The 22,246-nt window shown below is 46.9% G+C and overlaps 1 protein-coding gene across 1 annotated transcript in view; it reads right to left on the bottom strand.

Annotated features, from left to right (window-relative positions):
* Positions 1-15,210, bottom strand: part of BLMH (bleomycin hydrolase) — a 94,335-nt gene extending 79,125 nt beyond the window's left edge. Inside the window, exons 1-2 of the mRNA XM_088477797.1 lie at positions 15,115-15,210; positions 10,444-10,641 (exon numbers count right to left, since the gene is read on the bottom strand). Of these exons, the coding sequence (XP_088333923.1) occupies positions 10,444-10,641; positions 15,115-15,124 (208 nt within the window). The 5' untranslated portion in view covers positions 15,125-15,210. The remainder of the gene's footprint in view (positions 1-10,443; positions 10,642-15,114) is intronic.
* Between the last annotated feature and the right edge of the window lie 7,036 nt (positions 15,211-22,246).

Below are 22,246 nucleotides of genomic sequence, written 5' to 3'. Positions count from 1 at the left end.
GCGTCCGACTTCCTAAACGAAGAAGTGCGGTCAACATAAGTCCTTAAGGCCCGCACAACATCCAAAGAGGCCTCACCCACGGAAAGACCCGGTGAGTTAAAGGCCGGAACAACTATTTCCTCGTTAACATGAAACTGGGAAACAACTTTGGGAAGAAACTCGGGCCGAGTGCGGAGCACTGCCCTGTTCCCATAAAAAACCAAGAAAGGGGGTCTACAAGAAAGAGCCCCTAACTCAGAAACACGTCTAGCCGAAGCAATGGCCAGAAGGAAAACAGTCTTAGCTGTTAGCCATTTAAGATCCACTGAGCCCAGTGGTTCAAACGGCGGTCCTTGGAGAGCCCTCAGGACCACAGCCAAATCCCAAGGCGCCACAGGTGGAACAAAGGGCGGCTGAATGCGGAGAACACCCTGCATAAAGGTGCGCACATCCGGGATTGTAGCAATCCTATGGTGAAACCAGACAGATAGGGCCGAAACCTGTACCTTCAAAGAAGCAAGGCGAAGCCCATGATCTAGTCCCGCTTGCAGGAAGGCGAGAATCTGAGACAGACGAAACTCCCGCGGTGCATAACCTCTCGGTCGACACCACTGGAAGAACGTATGCCACACGTGATGGTATATCCTCGCGGAAGACGGTTTCCGAGCTCGTAACATGGTACGCACCACAGAGCTGGAAAACCCCCGGGACCTCAGCATGGCCGTCTCAACAGCCACGCCGTCAAAGACAGCCGAGTCAGGTCCGGGTGAAGGCAAGGACCCTGAGACAGAAGGTCCGGTCGTAGCGGCAACCGCAGAGGACTGTCCACGGACAGACCCTGAAGGTCTGAGAACCAGTGCCGTCTGGGCCACGCGGGAGCTATCAACAGGAGCGTCCCTCCTTCCTGTTTGAATTTCCGGATTACCCGTGGAAGAAGGGAGACCGGAGGGAACAGGTATGCGAACCGGAACGTCCACCGGACGGACAGAGCATCCACCAGAGACGCCCCTTCGTCTCTTGTGCGAGACCCGTACACCGGCAACTTGTTGTTGTGCCGGGACGCCATGAGGTCGATTTCTGGAAGACCCCACCTGTCCACCAGTAGTTGAAAAACGTCCGGGTGCAGGGACCATTCCCCCGGATGAACGTCCTGGCGACTTAGAAAGTCCGCCTCCCAATTTAGCACTCCCGGGATGAAGACTGCTGATATGGCCGGAAGATTGCGCTCCGCCCAAACCAAGATCCGAGAGACCTCTACGAGAGCCGCCCGACTGCGAGTTCCTCCTTGCCTGTTTATGTAGGCCACGGTGGTAGCGTTGTCCGACTGGACCTGCACCGGGCGACCCTGGAGAAACCGCTGTGCCTGCTGGAGAGCATTGAAGACCGCACGGAGTTCCAAGATATTTATTGGAAGCTCCGCTTCTGTCGGCGTCCACCTGCCCTGGAACAAGTGTGGACCCGAAACTGCTCCCCAGCCCCGAAGACTGGCGTCCGTTGTCAACAGGACCCAATTTGGAACCCAGAACGGATGTCCCTTGTTGAGGTGGGTGGTCTGTAACCACCACGCAAGGGACAGGCGAACCTCCTGGGTGAGCACAATCGTCTGGGACTTCAGAGACTGAGGCAGCCCGTTCCACTTGGACAGGATCAGGTGCTGCAGAGGTCTGGAGTGAAACTGGGCGTATTCCACCATGTCGAACACCGACACCATGGAGCCCAGTAACCTCATCGCCGAGTGTAAGGACACCCGGCGGCTGTGCAGGCAACTGCGCACCCTTGACTGTAAAGCAGAGATCTTGTCCTCCGTCACGAAGATCCTTTGCTGTCCCGAGTCCAATAAGGCTCCAAGATGCAGAATCCTCCGAGACGGGATTAGAGTGGACTTCTGCCAGTTGATTAGCCAGCCGTGCCGTTGCAGCAGTGCAATGGTCAGGTCCAAGTGGCGTAACAGGAGCTCTGGAGATCCTGCCACCAATAACAGGTCGTCCAAATACGGCAACATGCGGACTCCCTGCAGCCGCAGAGAAGCCGCCATGACCGCCATCACCTTGGTGAAAACACGTGGTGCTGTTGCCAGGCCAAAAGGTAACGCCCGAAACTGGAAGTGGTCGCTGCGGATTGCAAACCTGAGGAACTGTTGATGGCGCAAAAGAATAGGGACATGCAGGTAAGCGTCCTGTATGTCCAATGACACCAAGTAGTCCCCAGGTTCCAGCGCCAGAATGATGGACCGTAGGGTCTCCATCCGAAACTTCGGGACCCGCAAAGACTTGTTGAGTGCTTTGAGGTTGAGAATCGGACGATATGACCCATTGGGTTTCTGTACCAAAAATAGATTTGAACAGAAACCCTGGCCCCTCTGGGAGAATGGAACAGGCACTATAACTCCAGCCTGGAGCATAGTGTGCAATACCTTCCGCAGCTCCATAGCCTTGTTCCGGTCTGATGGGAGACCCGTGGTGAAGAAGCGAGCCGGAAGGAGAGGGCGTATCCGTGGGAAACCACCTCCAGAACCCAAGTGTCTGTCGTAGTGGTCGACCAACACTGGGCGAACTGTAGCAGGCGGCCTCCCACCCTGGGATCCCCCAAAGGGAGGCCCGGACCGTCAGGCCGCAGGCTTGTCATCTGGCTTGGGGGCCGGACGTCTGGTACTCCATGCCTGCTTCCGGGGCTTGACCGATTTCTTAGGGCCAGCCTGTCGAGGAAACGACTGTGGTTTGGGCCTGCCCTGGGCCCTAGATGACCGAAAGGACGATGGTCCCGAACCAGAAGGAGCAGCGGCCGACGGGAGACAAGCAGATTTGGCTGCCGCCAGCGTGGCCACAATCTTATCCAGATCCGGACCGAAGAGAACTTCTCCGGTAAACGGCAACGCTTCCAGACCTTTCTTGGAATCTGCGTCCGCCTTCCAGGATCGCAGCCACAAGGTGCGACGAGCAGCTACCGCTGCTGAAGAAATTCTAGACACCAGAGTACTAATGTCTAGAGCCGCCTCGTTGATGTAGGTGGCCGAATCACGGAGATTGCCAATCAACTCCGCCTGTTCGGCCGGACAGTCGGATTCAAAAGAAGCCTCTAATGAATCCGCCCAGCGCTCCATCGCTCTGGCAACCCAGCAAATGGCCATAGCTGGCCGTGCTGCCCCCCCTGCAAGGGAATAAGCGGACTTCAGGCAGATTTCTACCTTGCGGTCCGTAGCATCCTTAAGGGAGAACATGGGTGGCATCGGCAATGTGGCACTACGGACAAGACGGGTCACGTGAGAATCCACCTGTGGAGGGGATTCCCACTTAGCAAAATAATTATCCGCGAACGGATAAGCCACCGCCAGACGTCTCTGCGGCTGGTATCTTTTGCCAGGTTGTTTCCACGCCTCCTCTAAATGGTCCACCAACTGACCCGAAAGAGGAAAGACTGTGGCATCGCCCTTCACATCTTTGAAAAAGGCATACTTAGATTTAGCCGCTGGGGGAACTTCGTCCTCAATCACCAAGGCTGTGCGGACCGCCCGAATAAGTCCAGGAATATATACTTTGGACTTAGCATCAGCGTCCTTAGTATGGAGAGGTTCCTGATCGTAAGGATCCAGAATCTCCCCATCATCAGACGTCCCTTCGTCATCCTCATAAGGAGCGGACAGAGACGCCACCGGCCTTTTATGAGGCCGCATCACAGACTCCCCTTGCAACACATCCGACAAGTGCTGTACAGAACTCGTCAGGGAGTTAACCCACGCTGGCTCCTGAGAACCCGGGAGCGGAGAAATAGGGAGACTGTGGGGTACCACCAATTGTCGTGGGAACCCCTGCATGGGTGACGACACCACAGACTGCTGGGACAAACCCATCGGAGTAAACGCGGGCTGCGGAGCTAACTGGCCCACTAAAGCTGTTAACGCCTGAGCGAAACAAGCCCAGGGCGGCTCCTGTACCGGTGCTGTAACCGTAATAGGCCGCGCCATGGACAAACACTGCCGGCAAAGGCCCTCCGCGCTACCCTCCCCCTCCGCTAACGGTACTTTGCACGTGGTACACTGTAGCCGGAGGGGAAAATCACTTTCAGACATGATGGCACCACGTATGTGACCTCTCTCACCAATTAAGTATTAAATAGGCGAGAGACCACCCTGCAGCACCGCACCGCAAGGGCTTTAGCAGAAGAACAGGGACAGTAATAAAGCTGACAGTTTAGAGAAGAAAAGTTACAGGCAGCGCTAGCACAGTCACATACAATGCAGAGAAATAACAATTCCTGCACTAACAGCGCTGATCACTCAACTACACAGACACAGGGCCTGGTAGGACACAGCGCTGCATACACAGACCTGAGCCACAGCGGAGGAGAGGTATGCGGGGGGGACCCAGACCACGATGCTTCCGTCCAGCGCTTCCAGCAGCGTTCACCATGCGTTCTGGAGAAGATGGCCGCCGAGGAGCAGAGAGGAGGCTGGCCTGGGGGAGGAGCGCTGCCACAGGACCAGTCGGCAGCATGCAGAGAGGGCTGTGTGCAGCGGGGGAGGCGCCGGCTGTGAGACAGGGAAGGCGCGCTCCCCTGGCATGCATTTAACCCCTGGGACGCCGCAGCGCTACCGCTCTGCTGCGGTCCGCTGTCCCAGGGGGTAGTGGAAAGCGCAGGTTGGTCGCCTGGCTCCACGCTGCAGCCAGTCCCCAGGGAGCCCCCTGCCTGGGGACTTAGGACCATGTGACCAGCGCGGACCCACCGCGGGACCCCGCTGCTTACCTTTGTCCCCCTTGGATCCGGCCATGGTCCGGAACATCTGGGGTCACCGCTAGCTGTGACCCCAGATGCTCACCAGCATCCCCGGATCGGTACCGGCGTTCTGGTACCGGCGGGGGTGTAGGGAAGACAGCATGGACGTCAGGACTGACTGTCCATGCTGTACATCCAGATGTGCAGCCACAGCTGCACTGAAGAAAGCTTCAGGGGCTCTTCTAGCACCCCACTCCGACAGGTGCACCCGACGCCGGCCGGGCACCAAACTAAACTGAGGTGCCTTGGCTCGGGGGCGGGGTATAGGAGGGGGACCCTAGTGCATCCTGGGAGGCTGAAAAGCTTAACTCTATGGTGCCCAGCGACTGACGTCACACCTATACTGTGGATACCCTATGGACCCTGAAGTAGAAATTGTGATACATGTGTTGCGGTATTCCTGGGTGGTATGTACAATCAACAGTGAGGACAAGACAAAGCATAAGCAGATCACACCATAAAATAACTACTTGCTATAAGTGACTCCGGAGAAGAGCTTTCAACTCTACATTTGTATAAATTATATGCTACCAAGAATGATATAGGACATGTATCCTGCATTATAATGTGGTGCTATGCTATGGCATGATCTCTCCCATAAACACTAACATTCTGTACATTGTATCAAAAGCTAGAGACAAAAGTGACTAAATGAGGGCCGAACACGTAAGCTGGGTACACACTAAGCGATATATCGGACAATATATCGTTATGACGCACATCGGAACGATATATATCAGCCACATCGCTCAGTGTGTACGCACTAACGAGCATTCAAGAGTGTCACTGGTCGCATCTTCTAATCTGATGTGCATGCACGGCAAATCAGAAGATCCGTCGGCCATACTTCTGGAAGCAGCAGGGGAACTATATATGGGGCGGTCGTACACCAGATCGTGCAGTGTGTATGGACCATCCGATATATATCGTGTCATTGCATCTGTCATCGCTGGATACATACATTGTCTAGTGCAGGGGTCTTCAACCTTGGCCCTCCAGCTGCTGTGGAACTACACATCCCAGCATGCACTGCCATAGTTTTAGCATGCTGTTATATCAAAAAGGGCAGTGCATGCTAGGATGTGTAGTTCCACAGCAGCTGGAGGGCCAAGGTTGAAGACCCCTGGTCTAGTGTGTATCCAGTCCAGAGGTACCATAAGTGCGGCGTAAAGCAGCGGTGAGATGCTGGGATTTGAATTGAGTCCAAAATAAAATGACTATATGCAGGAAGGGTTTACCCTATCTATAAGTAGGATTTATTTCACTGTACATTTTCAAGGACACATATGGAAATGATGTAAAGTACATGAACACATACACGTAAAGGGCCTGATTGTGAGATTGTGAGTCAAACGCAAAGTGGCTGTAGCTGCGGGCAGCCACGGAAGCCTGATCTACTACTTTATGCTAATGTGAGAATCCCTAAGGGGTAAAGCGGGAGAACACGCATGTGCAAGCGCCGACCATTGACTTTCCCTGGGTCACTGCAACGTCATCATTAGTATCTGCACTTGCACCAACCCCATGCTAGGTACATGAGATCTTTCTGAAACAGGCGTCCCTTCCCATACGCATTGCACAGAGCTTTTCATACACTCCCTCAAGTCAGGCTGGTTACGTCGCATTGACACCTCCCACCCAGTTCCCTCCCCAAAACACAGTACGTAGTTGCGAACAAACATAATCAAAGATACGTAAATTTGCATATGCACTGTATGCAAAAACTTGCCATTTGCGTGAACAGTTTATTATCTGAATCGGAATTAACCCCAAGACGTGTGTTTTGATAGTGTCAATGCTGTAAACACCTATCTCCCAATGCAGTGATGTGGCTGTAATGGTCGAGCAGAGAGGGAGGAGTCACCAGCAAACACCCGGGGTTACAGTAGTTCCTTTCAGTCAGCGCTTACAGACTTAAGGTGCACGCAATGATTTTTTGGACGATTGAACGATAACGTTATTGTTCAGTCGTCCAAAAAATCGTTCAGTTTCTGCCCCAAATCGATGAACGATAACTACTAATGCGTGCTCCCATTTGTAATGGTAGTTATTGTTCATAGCCCGAACATCCTGTCCGACCTGACGATAATGTCAGGTTTAACATGTTCGGGGATGAGGATGGGTGGCCGGCACTGAACAAAATCATTCTTGATTTTGTTCAGTGTTTCTGCTCAGTGTCATTAACGACACTGAGCACACCCCTGCCGGGGACACACGGGACGATTTCGTTCAAGGAGCGAATCGTCCCGTGTGTATGCACCTTTAATAATTTGTATACAACATTGTAGTTGGAAAAATCTTTGTATGGGTAAATGGCATTTCCATGTTCAGATGATGTTAAATAATTGGTTTGTACATTCCCTCCTGCAACTTTAACTAAGTATGTTGCTTTTTATATCTAGCTTGTTTCTGTGCCTTTTATGCATTTATATCTTCAGAAGGACTAGTTTGTTTTGTTGCCATTGGATACACAACAAAGCTGCTCTCAAATTAAATTGTATCCAATGCAGAGAAGCAATCAAAATAAAGAATTTGGCTTGGTAATGTATGTACATTGTGAAAGCCACATATGGCAGCCAGGAAAGTAAAGCAGAGTGTTTAGTAGGTGTTGCAGAACGGTCTGTACAAGCACAGTAACATCATCTGGAGGTGAAAACCCCCATCATCAATCGTTTCAAAGGGCACTCACTTATTTCCTGTGCAATAAACCTATATTTACAACTGAAGGTGCATACACACTAGACGATATGCTCCCTGAGCGATATCGTCTAGTGTGTCCCTGGCAGGGTGTGCACAATGTCGCTCATGACACTGAGCACACCCGCTGAACGATATCATTAACGATATCGTTCAGCGCCGGGCTCCCTCCCCCATTCCCCAACATGCAGCAACCTGACGTTATCGTCAGGTTGGCCTGCATGTTTGCCCGATGAACGACAATGACGAATGACCTGCGGGAACGTGCATCGCCGTTATCGTTCACCGTTTTGGTGTAAAAAATGGACGATATAGTGAACGACTGAACGATATCGTTATCGTTCAGTCGTCCACTTTATCGCCCAGTGTGTACGCACCTTTACTGTATCAATCAAGTATAGTGCTGTCATACCTATTAAATTGTTGAAATGCAGTTAAAAATAATTTATTGTATCAAATCAAAGTTTAATAAGTGAATAATCTTTACTGAAAGACTGAAGAATACTTGCTTAAAAAGCTCCAAAAATGCATTTGTAATTAGACATCTCTCAGACATGGGAAAGGTAAATAAAATAGTTTTAGTACTCAAGAACAGCTATATGAAACAAAAGTCATTCTCATATTATACCATTGATGGAAGAATATGGTCTTAGAGATGGCGGAGGGGGACTAGACCTGATTTGGAGTTGCACGTAAGTTGTTCCACAATAGTGGTCACCTTGTGTGCTCAGAAATAAATGTACCACTTTACCTGTATTCAAAGCTGGACACATCCACTTGTGGAAGCAATCGCCATCAATTTCAGAGCGTATTTCCACCAGCCCTATTCCTGGTGTAAAGGCGCGTATCCACTACACGAGAGTGGAACGACTGTACGAGTACAACATTGTAATTGTGCAATCGTTCATCATCCTGCGCAGTGAATAATGTGCCCACACTGAACGATATATCTTTCAGTGCAGGCACCCTCCCTCATCCCCGAACATGCACAACCTGTCGATATCTGCAGGTTGGCCTGCATGTTCAGGCAATGACAAATGCCGATAACGACCAGCAGGAACGCACATCGCTGGTCGTTGCCGGCATATTCACTACATGATTAATGAACGATTACGATGTCGTAATCGTTCAATCGCTCATTTTTCTCGTCTAGTGGATACGCGCCTTAGAGTTCATATGAAATTACAGATTTTTGCATATGCACAGCTCTGCATAACCCGCAAGTCCGCTGACACGCCCACAAAACACCCTCAGTTCATGTAGCCTACTTGCCAATGCCCAGATGTCGCCCAGTTACACCCATTCTCCTGTAGTTGCCCCAAATTGCGTAGGCTCAGGTATACAGCACGCACAGTCTGAGAAATTACAGGATCCATGTACAAAATGTACTTGTGCACAACTGTGAACCAGCCCAGAATGTGTGGTAATAGGAAGATCTTAGTGAATACATATCTATGGAATATTGCAGAACGAATCTTGCAAACAACAGCATCTATTGTGCACATAGGGATTATGAAGGAAAAACAGAATCCAGTTTTAAAAATACAAATATAGTCAATTGTGTTCAAAATTGATCATCTGTAAATGTATTTATTTAGTTTGTTCATATAAAACAATCTTTCACCTACTCACAGTGGATACAGCCATATTATGGACTAATCCAATACTGCAGTCACTAGGAACCACAGACACACATACTGCTCCTATAGTGCATTGATGGGAACCATTTTCATGAATACTGGTTCAATGCACAAAATGGCTGCCTCCTCAGTGTGTAAGCGGCAAGTCAACTTTAAATATCTCTAGGGTATTTCTAGATGCTTTAGGTTTCTCCAAAATCACACTTGAAAGCTTTTGCTCACAGTGACAAAAATAAAGTAGAGAAGCAGAAGAAATGACTACATTTGCCAGAGAAGATTAGAATTGGCTAGTACACCATTACTTGGAGCACAGCAGCACTATCAAATCCACTGCTCTGGTTCCTATGGTGTGATGCTTGGACTGCCGGGAACCACAAGACTGATCTTCAGAACTAAAACTGCTGTATGTGAGCCGACAACTGCTATAGCGGCTAATACCCAAGGCGTGCTTCCTGCTACAGCCGGCTTAAAGACACCAAGTCAGTCTTTAGAAAAGCCTCATTGTTTAAAGCCGTGTATCTCTTCAGCGCCTAACGTGTACCAACTTTTACTAACTCTGGAATGCTCACACCATCATATCCTTGAAGGAACATTTAGTTGGAATACATTTTGGAAGTTATTGCTCACACTTTTCTGATCGTTCCAATAGCATAGAGCAGCTTCAGTTAAAAGTACAGGTTGAGTCTCCCATATCCGAAATGCTCGGGACCAGGAGCATTTCGGATTTTGGATTATTCCAGTTTTCGGAATACCTGGGGGGGGCCCGGCGGGTGGGTGTTGCAGTGGTCCGGCGTGTGCTACAGATGTCCTGCGGGGCTGTCGCGCGGGTGTTGCGGTGGTCCGGCGAGTGCTACAGGTGTCCGGCGTGTTTCGTGAGGGGTCCGGTGACTGAGGCGGAAGGGTCTGGCAGGTAAGGTGGAAGGGTCCAGCGGGTGCTGCTCCTGTCATGAGGGTCCGGTGGCTGCCGTTGGGGGTCCGGAGGGTGATGCGGGGGGTGGCCTGGCGTGTGGACCACGCTCAGGTCGCTAGTCATTGGCCGCTGATACTAGTGACGTCATGACGTCAAGTCACGCCGTGACGTCACATATGCACCGAAATATTCCGGTTTTTGGAATAGTTCGGTTTTTGGAATAACGGATATGGAAGACTCAACCTGTACTATTTCTGATTTTTGGAACTGACTAGCCAGAGTGGTTTAATTGACTTTATAAGACAGCGGTTTGGAGATTTTGTAATCAATGTGTACTGGTTTTACGTATATTAAACTATGTTTCTATAAACTAAGATACTGCTCTGTATGCTATCCATTTTAAAAGAAGACTGACTACTGTGTTTATTTTCATTAGACGTCTCATACCTGAGTTTTTCTGGTTGGTGACTGGTTTGCCCTCAGCGGGGATAGTGTGTTGGAAGACATGTACACTGTCCTGTACGGTCTGCCTTTGAAGACACACCTCCAGCGGATCACTGCTTGTCGCGACATTCTGGGCCAGCAGGAACTGGGGCGCAGACTTCAGTTTTTTCCGGAAGGAAGATGTTTTTTCCAAGCTCAAACCTGAAAGGCAAAAGTGAGATAAATACATAGAATAAAATTTATCATACAGGTATGGGATATCTGAAAACATGTTATTGAGAAACTTCCAAAAACTAGATGTGGTGGGGAGGGGGCATATGGGAGATAGGATTGCTAATGCTTGGTGATCATGTCATACACAAAGACATAACCAATGAGTATCTCCTTCAACAGCCAGTATGATAAGCAATTCATCGAGGGGAATGATGAAGTGTTTCCATATTATATTTCAGACATGATGCTATATTATATATATATATATATATACTAAAATTAGAGCTTCCATAGGCAAACGCAGGGGGGGGTTCCGTCTGCCTGGAAACCCCCCTCCCCAGCCCACACCATGACGACAATAGAAATAGTATCAGTATCATAAATTAAATAAATTGCACCACCTGTGGATCTTTTAACATGTATCAGCCAGTAATAAATAACCTGTGCACCAATTAGGGGATTTGGAAAACATGCACTGTTAGGGAGGCACTGCTATAGAGCCCAATATTTACATATATGTCCAGGACAGTGCTAGGTTCTTCTGCACCTCCCCCAGACTCCCGGACTTGCTCCCATGCCCTGGAATGGTGCTCACATCTAAAATAAAAACATTCAGCTCAGGCAGGACGGCCCTACTGCTGCATTTAATGGCTTACTGTGATCTCTGGGCCTGATTCAGAGCCGGACGCTATTTGCGCTCGCTCGTTCAGAAAAAGGGGCCGGCTATTTAAATTGAGCACTCGCTCTTTGCGGTCTGTTGACGCCTCTATGTCTGAGCGAGCGAACGAAACATGCGCTCGCTATTTTGTAAAGACGTCCCCTGGCCGCTCGCATCATACGTCATCTCCGCTATTTATTTGATTATTCGAGTACATCGAAAGGGGTCTGAACTGCTCGCAGTGCTTGTGGTAGGATTTTCCTACCGCAACCATGCGAACAGTTCAGGCTAAGAAACAACCAAGTGATGTGGCCAATGACGCTGCTTTGTTAATTATGCACTCCCTTAAAATGCCCGTTTTGACCGTTTGGCACGCCTGCGTTCGGATCACCACTCCCCGTTTTCAAGCACCTTCCCGTTACCACCCACAAACACCTCATCCTGTCACTCAAATTAGCAGGCATTCACTATTTTGCGAGCGCTCAATTTCCGACCGCAATGACTGGTTGGCGCATGCGCATTACGACCCATACGCATGCGCAGATGTGCGAACATCGCTCGGAGCTTACGAGCGGCTCTGAATCAGGCCCTCTGGTCACTTTGTATGACGCATATTAAAGCTGGATAAGTGTTAATTATGCCCTCTTCATGGACTGGCCACAATCACTCTAAAATCAAGCATTTGGAAACCCCCCTCTAGAAATAATGCGTTTACCACTGGCTTCTGATATAAACATCAACTTGAAACCTTGTACTGACAATAAGAACTCATTTACAAGAAATGTTGAAGCTCAGTCTCTTTCGTGGAGTCGTATTTGTAGTTTGGCGTGAGTGCACAGGAAGTCCAGGTGGATATGTAATATAAGCAGCTGCAACTATATGGGCGCAAATGTTTGCGCTTGCTGAGAAGAGGATTTCAGCGGCTTGGTGGGGTGCCTTGCCAAGTATAAATTAGGAAAATGAATAAACCTGGTTTGCACCCACATGGATCATGTGATACTGATTTATCAGACAGGATTACAAGAACCAGCATTTATTGAGCTATTCCAAGACTTTTTCTGGGATTTAATGTTATCGCCTGCACAGAGAAGTGCAAACCAGGCCTCATCCTAAGCTATTAATGGGACACATTTTAACCTTCCACTTGCACACTGGAGATAACGCACATTTGTGGGTGCACTTCAAGAAATGTAATTGATAAAAAGTTTTAGACATACCAAACTTATGCCATTGTTTCTGAGTTGGCAAACAAAGGGTTAAAAGTTCATTTAAGCTACATCAGGCAGTGTTTTAGGAGAAAAAAAATATTTAAAGGAATTAAAGTTCCTAAGCATCTGTAGGTTGGTCTTTGAAATGATTTAACATTGTTTCCACCTTACAATATTCAGGTGTATCTGTAAAACCATATATCATTATAGTAATGGCACAAGTCAGTAGAAATAATCAGATATAATTTTTACATGTATAATTGTAGGATTCTTAAGGTGCCCACACACATAGCGATCTGCACACGATCAGCCGATGTGTACGATTTGTGTACGATTTCCCTTGAAACTCTCCACCGGCAGCTCGGCACACGATCTCCACACGATTTGGTGTTTAATCTTCATACGATCTCTCCTGCATCCAGACTTTCACAGAGCATCGGGTCCTAGATTGTGAGATCTGCCCTACTGCACGGCAGATCTGACAATGCGATGTGCGACCAGCGGGGACGCGCATCGTATTGGTCGCACATAGCATCGTGATTGTGAGTGGGGACTCACGATTTACTCAGGATTTGGCCATATTTTACATGATCTGTCATTCCAATGTGACGGAATCGGCCAGATTGGGTAAAATATCGCTATGTGTGTGTGGCCAGCATTACATGGAATTTTAAGTCTCTATGCTTCAAAAGATGGGTTTTCAATTAATTATCTTAATTTCCACTTTAAAATAACAATCAAACATGAAACCTGACCACACATAGCAATATTGCAGACAACATTGGGCAATTGGCCTGACACTGCAAAATGTATTGCTCCCCTATCAGTGGATGTTGTGGTTATAAACAGTTAAAAATCTTTATAGCTGATGCACGACCTGGCCCACAGTAAGTCCTGGCAGCCTAAAACTACTTTGTAGAACTACAACTTCCAGCACACCCAGGGCCCACTATGATCTGCAGTACGCCCCGACGTGGTGTCTACTACCCGCATCAGCAGTTTTCAACTGCAATCCTCAAGTACCCCCAACAGATCATTTATCTATGTATCTTTAATCATGCTCAGGTGAGTTAAACTATTTTGCTGGATCAGTAATTATCCCACCTACTTCCACAGATTGATTAAATGGATCAAAAAATGTTGTGGATATAGTATACAAGAAAGGACTCTTGGACAGGGAATCAGCAACTGAGATAAAAGTTATACCGATTTTATACCTAAATTCCGGGTCTGACCCGGAGGTTAGAACAGGGTTACAAACTTGATCAGACCTGGAATTTAGCCGGCGACGACCCAGGATATTCCCAAGGTGGCACCGTTCCCACCGGAGCAGACTCTGCAGTGACCTGGTTCTTCCGGCGTGGAAGTGGACGCTTGGAGATGACATCATCTCCAAGCGCCACTGAAGCCGGTCAATCGGCCGGCATGCGGCACGCTCCAGGATTTTCCATGTTTACACTGCAGGGTTTCACAGGACATTCCCGTGTTAACCCCTGCAAGTTACTCGACCCAGAATCCAACCCTGTCACCTTTCACACCAAAGAGCTACCCGGGTTAACCCTGCAATAACCCGTGTTTTAGCTCTGGTGTAAAAGGGGTATGACAGAGAAGAACGCTGTAGCGCTACTACTACATGACAAATAAACAGGACAGTGAATGTTGGAAGTGCTATTCACACACACTGGATTATTTCCAAGAAAATATATTATGAGAATCCATTATTGGTTCTTGGGGCCACTTCAGATAATTTTCTTCTAGACAAGCACCCAGTATTTCACTTCTTCACAAATCTTTGTTGCTTTAAATACTGCACCTAATCTCTGTCTTGCATTTATATATAAGTATGTTTTCTTGATTTGAAATAACATGTAGGGGATATAAAAATGTCCTGCAATGTCTGACTGTGCACATTATGATCTATTATAGCAGGCTTTCCTGTGCATCCTTATGGGGTTCAATGGAAAAAATAGCAAAGTTATTGGTCATTGTGCCCTCTACCAACCATCCTGGAAGTACCATTGCTAGTAACTGAATTTCCCCTCATAATCTATGAGTGTAATGTATGTGTAGTGTAGTGTAGACATGTCTATGATGAAACAGTCTCTGTACGGTGATGTGTAACATGATGGTACTATAAAGAGGTTGATAATAATGCAAATACCCATTAAAGTTATCCTATTATTGAAAATATGATCCATTGCAAACAATAATGATAGTTAAACAATATATATATATTTTCATAATCTTGTCTAAGGGCATTCCAGCAGCTATGGATAAATGAGCCCCCTGCCTAACAGGGCTTTGTGTGACTTATAGTTCCACAACTACTAAAAGCCCCACAGTAGGCCACCTTCCTCTGTCTACTCTGTTCTCTCTACCTATAATAAACAATTTCTGAGTATTATAACCCAAAGACACACCTATAACCCACAGTCAACGCCCCCAACAATAGGCCCCTCCCCGTGTGTCCCAGGCCCCGCCCATGACTCAGCAACAGTGATTGTGACCCCGTAGATAGCAGTAACCGGACCGCACCCTGTTTCCCAGTGGGATCTTCCCAGGCAACGCTATTATTCTCCCCTCCCCCCTAGTCACCTGTGCTCATGGTCTCTTCCTGTTATCACAGCAGCGGGCAACACGAATCTTCCCAGTCTCAACCGGCAACTCTCTCGTTGTCTCCTCAGCTTCCGGAGCTCGTACAGGAAGTGCTGGGGCGGTGGTGTGGGCGGAGTCGAGCCGGCACACGGGGCGGGGCTTCGTTACCACTGAGTGAAAGGGACACACGTGACCGAAGTGTCAGCCAAGACAGGGGCGGCGGGGATCGCGGCCAGAGAGAGAAGCGAAAGGGAAAGTACAGTAGACGCAGCCATGATTGTACAGGAAGCTGTGTGTGTACTATGCTTTTATATACCTCTCATCGTATTGGTTACCCCCAGCCGGCATTTCCTTCACTATGTGCAACATGATATTAGTGATGTATAGGGGGGAAGCTGTAGGAAGTGGGGAGACATTGGGGCATACTCGTGAAAAGTCCCGTACTTTTTGCATGCCGCACTTTTCGCTGACCGTGTGTTTTAGCCGAGGAAAGTTATTGTGCGCGCCCCCGCTATTCGCCGTATTCAATTCCAAAGGACGCGAAAAACATGCGAAAAGTGCTGTCTGTTTTGGGGAAATCAGTCTGACACCCCCCAAAAGAAGCGCTAATATTGGGGATCAGTATAGATGTCCCCGTTTAGTCCCCCTGGAGCTATTTGGGGTACTTAAGTTCTTTCAAATGCCTCTATATATAGTGTCTTTGCACAAGTGGTGAAGAAAAGCATTTGGCCTTTTTTTTTTTTGAGGAAATAACTAGTCCCAGCAAACTTGGGGTACTTGAAAATGGGTGCAAGCATGGTTAGAAATCGCTAAAGTGAAGTTTAAAAAAAATGTAAAATATGCACTTTCAGCAAGCACCTGCAATCAAAAACCCCCCTCCCCCATACTTTCAGACCCCCCCAAAAGCTTATTTCGCTAGTTTTTAAGTTTGTACCCCAACTTTGTACTTTTTTGTCCCCTTTTTCAAAGTAATTTTTTTGGGGTGTTCTTCAGTTTTGGGGGGGATTTTTTTGATACAGTTAAACTTTGGGGGGCTGTCCCAAGGGTGCAGGGTGGATTCCCCACCTTTGCACCTCAAAACCGCAATTCTGCACTTTTTTTCTGCACCTATTCATAGGCGAATCTTTTTCGCTATTACATTGTATAGCATTTTCGCGCCGGCGAAAACTCTTTGGAATTGAATACGGAGGAAACTGTCACACTGGCAAAAAGTTGCAATCGGCGATACTTTTTCGCAGATCTCGGCTTTTCGCCATTAACTGAATGTGGCACAAGGAGCCCCAGCTGTGTTCACATATTAGCAGCTGCGCTTAGAAGAGCTCAAATTAGGGATGGGCAGTGATACTCAATGGTTTAACAGATCTATGTTTTTCTTTAGATGTTAGCACATTTTCCATTCTGTGGCGGCCTTCTGATGTCTGCTGCCATGGAATGGTCTGAAAGCGATGTGCTACCCGGCTGCCATGCAGAATCCCGCTCAGCTGTGGCACGTCTGTGAGTCTCTTGTGCATGGGTTCACATTGTGATGGTTTGGATGCCATGGCAGATGGTCGTTGCATGGCCATGGCATGATTTGATGTTGAAACCAGCCACCATTCAATGCTGGTATTCTGATGCCCAGCCTAGGGATGGCCATCGATGGAAGATGGTTTTACCAATGAATGGTTTTGTCGATGGTACAGACCCATCAGCTCCAACCCCTGACGTGCCCCCCCCCCCCCCTACAACCACCTCTGGTTGGCCCGATTAGTCATAGAGCAGGGCTAACCATTGGTGGGTGGAACTATTGATGGTTCCACTGTCAATGGTTTCATATCATTGAGGTTACCCACCAATGGTACCATCAATGGTTAACCCACCGATGGCCATCCCTATCTAGGGATGGCCATTGGTGTAGTTACCATTGATGGTAACCATCGATGGCTACCAACTATGCAATGGATGACCTTCAATGGTTTCACCAACCGATAGTCAGCCCTGTTTTTTGACAGACTGGCCCGTGGGCCAATTAGAACCTCGGGGCGAGTTATGCTCCGTGTCCAGGCAAAGAAAACAAAAAAAATTCAGTTATGCTTAGACATCGATGGAAGGAATCGGGTGGGTTGGGATGGAAAACCAGCCCGGGAAATTTATGAAAGCAGCCTTAATGGGGGCAGGGGCTGTCGAGGAGGCGGGATCTCTCATAGGACCTGATTCTGAGTTGGACACAGTTGTAGCCTCCCTTGCATCTTTTGCTGCAATTGCGTCTTTGACTTTTTGCTAATGCCACTACACAGCCCTTCCCTGGTGTACATCCAAATGTGCAAGGACTGAGACTTCACTGTCAGTGTGTACAGTGTCTGCAATCATGTTATGTGTGTCTTTAGATGCCACCATCGGTCGCACCATTGAAAGTTTCACCAGCCATATGCTAGGTGCAGATCATGCATCTGAGTATGGCTTCCAATGTGAGTAATTCAGCGTCTCTGTACACAACCAATGTCATCAACACGCCCATATCACTCCTATAACACCCATACTATTCTACATCTGCGTCTGATTATTCAACCCCTAGTAACCGCCTAGGAATACCCAACACATTTCAAATACACTCCTTTATGCATGCATCTGCACTGCAACTCTGTATGAACCCCATTGGGACGCATGCACAGTGTAACTCAGATGCATACACAGATGAAAAACATTGTAAAAGAAAATAAAATAAACACATTGTTTATTTTCCTTTGGGGGCTAAACACACTGACCCCATGACAGGAAATATAAAACCACATTAACCCCCGACAGGAAAAAATCATACACATCGGCCCCAACAGAAAACAATAAAATACATTAGTCCCTACTTAAAAAAAACAAAAACATATTGGTCTCGTTAGGAAAAAAAACACCCTGACCCCAAGAAGAAAAAAACAAACACATTGGCCTCAATAGGAAAATAAACACACTGACCCCGACAAGAAAACAACAAACACATTGACCCCCCACAGGAAAAAAGTAAAACACATTGTTTTTATTTTTTCTGTGAGGGACAATCACATTGGGCCCCACAGAAAAATAAATAAAAACACTCTGACCCCCTGACAGGGAGAAATAACCCATATTGGCATCCACAAGAAAAAAAGCAGGATGGACAGTGTATGTACCAATATTGAAAGAAAAGAAAAAGAACTCCTTATGGGGGACACTTTAGGAATGGAGATTTAGAAAATTGGGTAAAACTAAAACAACTTTTATTCTCAACTGTTAAAAGGTGAGCGAAAATTGGATAAGAATCCTAACCTATTCGTGTGCATACACAAATAATCCTAAAAATTACTGGCAAAATATTTCCAATATGAATCAATCAGAATATTGCTTGAGGAAATCAAAATATACCGCTGTTTGTCAAGACCCGGCGGTGCCTTTCCGGCTTCAGCGAAGCCTTCCAGGCACTGCTGGGTCCCCGTGTCATGCACATGTACAGATGGACTGTCGCGCATCCGCATACCACAGGAGTCCCATTGCTGGCAGCGTTAGGCTGCCAGCAGCCCAGTGAAGGACCTTGCAGAGGAGAAGGATTTCGCGGGACCTCGCCGGAGTGGTAAGTATTGGTAAATACCAGTACATTTTCCGTTTGTATCATAGTGATACTAAATGAAAAATTGCGCTGGTGTTTACCATGGTTGATAAATGGGGCCTATGAATTGCAAAAATAACCCGAAATTACAACGAATGTCAATTGCAAATATATAAATTACCGTTAACTATATAAAAAGTGACACAGTCTGAAAATTCTGCATAACATAGAAGCTTTTTTGTTTGTGTCTAAACCAGTGGTTCCCAAACTTTTTTGAATCATGGCGCCCTAGAGTATCAGCATTATTTTCGCTGCACCCCTAAACCAAAAGTTTGTTATTGAGAAATTAAAAAAAAAAATGTAAACTAGTAAAGTGAAGTAAAATGTGATTATATGTCCTCCTTAGGTTCATTGACCATAAATAATTTGATTTAGTGCTGGACCACCATCCTGAGGCACCCCTGCAAGTGTCCCGAGGCACCCCAGGGTGCCACAGTGCACAGTTCTCTCTCTCCCTCCCCCCTCCTATCTCTCCTCAGCACCCTCACCTCTTTTTCTTCTCCTCTTATTCCATATCTCCCTTACTCTGTTGATTTTTCACCCTCTGAGAGCTTTCACCTTTCTTCTCTAGCCTTTTTCACTTTTTCTGTTTTTCTCTTGCCTCCTCTCTCGTCACCCTCTTCTGTCCTTCTCTCACTCCTACCTCTCCTACATTAGTATGTCCTCTCCTGCAGGCCTATCTTCAGTTCTACCAGTAATTGCGCAGACCAGACATTGGCTGCGGCATGAGTCAATGCATTGTCCTGCGCGTGCCTGGTGGACTTAGGACCTCATTCAGAGGCGGTCGCTCGCGAGCGATCGGTTGCACCCAAAGTGACCGAGAATATGCGAAACGAGCACTCAATCGCAACGCACATCGTAAGCGTGTACACACTCATCATAATGAAAGCACACCCCTATCTCTACGGGCTAATTTAGAGTCGGTTGCAGGCAGCAAGCTACGTCAGCATCGTGATCGTATTGCCGATTGATGTAGTTACATTTGTGCTTTCGATGGTTCGTTTTCGATGCTAATGCAAGCAGCGTTCAATCGCATGTTTTGTTTTAATTAACTATTTGATTGTTACTATAATATTTAGTTCTACATTTTTAAGTTTTTATTTTATTATTCTTGACCATGTTATGAAATTAAAGACCACGCATTTTGTTGAAACCATAAAATTTTATTTTTTTAGAGAAAAATAAAAAAATTAAATTGCATTTTGCAGCCTATGTATTGCTGCCTGCAAACAGCCTCCTTTATTACTCCCAGCTCCCTCCTGAAAATTTCTTCCATGGGCTCAGCTTCCACATCTGAAATGCAAAGGATTTTTTTAATTATTTTTTTTGGCAGTTTTGTGTAAAAATCATTTTTTAAATGTTTTAAATATTTTTAAGTATGTAGCAAATTGGCACATATAGCATTTTTTGTTTAGAAAAATTACATATACATAGCACAATGTCATCTTTAACATATGTACCTTCTGCCTCTTCGCCCAAATCTTCTGGGGCAGAAGCTGCCCAATTTTCGCTCTCCTCCAATTGAGCTAGTTTGGCCTGGGCAGCCTGGGAGGGTGTGGAAGGTGAGGAGGGTGATGTGGAGGCCTGGGCAGGCTGGGGGGTTGTTGAAGGGGATGGGGCAGTAGAAGGTGAGGAGGGGGATGTGGAGGCCTGGGAGGGTGTTGAAGGTGAGGAGGGTGATGGGGCAGCCTGGGAGGGTGAGGAGGGGGATGCTTCTGTTTCTGTAATAATTCCCAAACCATATTTGTCCAGAAATTCTATTTTTTGAATATTTTACAATGTTTTGTTTGGGTATTTTAAACAAAAAACCCCAAAATTTAAAGTCTATAATTTGCAGTTGTGGAGTTCACAAAAGCAAAAAAAAAAAAAAAAAACTTAAAAAAAATAATGAAATTATTTTTGTCTGTTCTTCAAAGCTAAATGTATGTGTACATTTGATTTTTAGAAATGAAATTGTTCATATGGGCTACAAAACTTAAAAGTAAAAAAAACAAAAACTTAAAAAAACAGGTATTTTGCAAATGTGCAAAAAAAGGAACTTATGATTTAAAAACTGAGGTATCATGGTTTTGCAAACTAATGTATTTGCAAAATCACATACAGAAACAAACCAAAAACAATTGTCTTTTTTAAAAAAATATATGCTAATTTACGCAACCAGTTTGCTATAATCCAATGCAATGATTAACACCTGTTCCATTGTTAATTGCCTACAGACATCGGTTGAGTCAGAAACCATCGCCTGCACTCGGACTGCTTAAGGTAGACCCTGGGCTACCTTTAGCAATGTGACCAGCAGCATTGTTATTGTAACGAGATGACGTGTGTGATGACTTGCTCAGTAATATATGCACGCCCTTAAAACCACGCCTGCGTGCGCACCACCACACCCCCATTCACAAGCACCTTCCCCTGTAACCACCCACAAACGGCATGAAATGTCAATCACAGCTACGACCTCGTAGTGACTAGCGAGCAAGAGGATTGCGGTCAGAAAGACAGGCTTACGCACACGCACTGCCATGTACACGCATGCGCAGTTGAAAAAAACATCGCTCGCTACGTCCAATTGCTCCGTGCAACTGCCTCTGAATGAGGTCCTTAATGTGCATATGACTGGATCGTTTCATAAACCTTATGGAGGGCTTGTGTTATTATTTTGTATTTAATATTTGGGGGGGGAGGGCAAAGTGTGTGGAATTAGATTTTTTCCCTTAATAAGAATCGCGAAGAGCTGCAATGTGCACACCCAACTGTAATCTTTTTCTATCAGCGCTTTGTTTTATTATATAGTTCAGGGACAGTGTGGCACTCCAACTTCTGTGGAACTACACTCCCCAGCATTCCCTTCCACAGTTTTAGCATGTCTTAACAAGAAATCTGGCAGGGTATGCTGGGGTGTGTAGTTTGACTGCTCTAATATAGATTATCTTTAGCATTACAGTGCACATTGTAATCTATTGAAAATATGATACAATCTGCTGTATTAAGTTATTGCTGAACCTGTCAACTCAGCTTGGTATGGGAGAGAGAATGTTGATTGACATGAATAAATTGCATACATCAAAATATGTATACACCCAGTGCAAATTTCTACTTCAGGGTCCATAGGGTATCCACAGGATACCTTGGGGTATAGGTGTGACGTCAGTCATCGGGCACCAAAGAGTTAAGCTTTCAGCCTCCCAGGATGCACTAGGTCCCCCTCCTATACCCCGCCCCCGAGCCAAGGCATCTCAGTTTCGTTTGGTGCCCGGCCGGAGTCGGAGGCACCTGCTAGAGGGGGGCTTAGAAGAGCCCCTGAAGCTTTTTCTTCATGCAGCTGTGGCTGCACATCTGGATGAACAGCATGGACAGTCAGTCCTGACGTCCATGCTGTCTTCCCTACACCCCGCCGGTACCAGAACGCCGGTACTGATCCGGGGATGCTTGTGGACATCTGGGGTCACAGCTAGCGGTGACCCCAGATGTTCCGGACCATGGCCGGATTCAAAGGGGACAGAGGTAAGCAGCGGGGTC

Source organism: Taudactylus pleione, unplaced genomic scaffold, assembly GCF_031769625.1.
Source record: "Taudactylus pleione unplaced genomic scaffold, aTauple2 ptg000203l, whole genome shotgun sequence".
Lineage (NCBI taxonomy): Eukaryota > Metazoa > Chordata > Amphibia > Anura > Myobatrachidae > Taudactylus > Taudactylus pleione.
The sequence above is the reverse complement of the archived record's forward strand: the minus strand, read 5'-3'. Positions and strand labels throughout refer to the sequence as shown.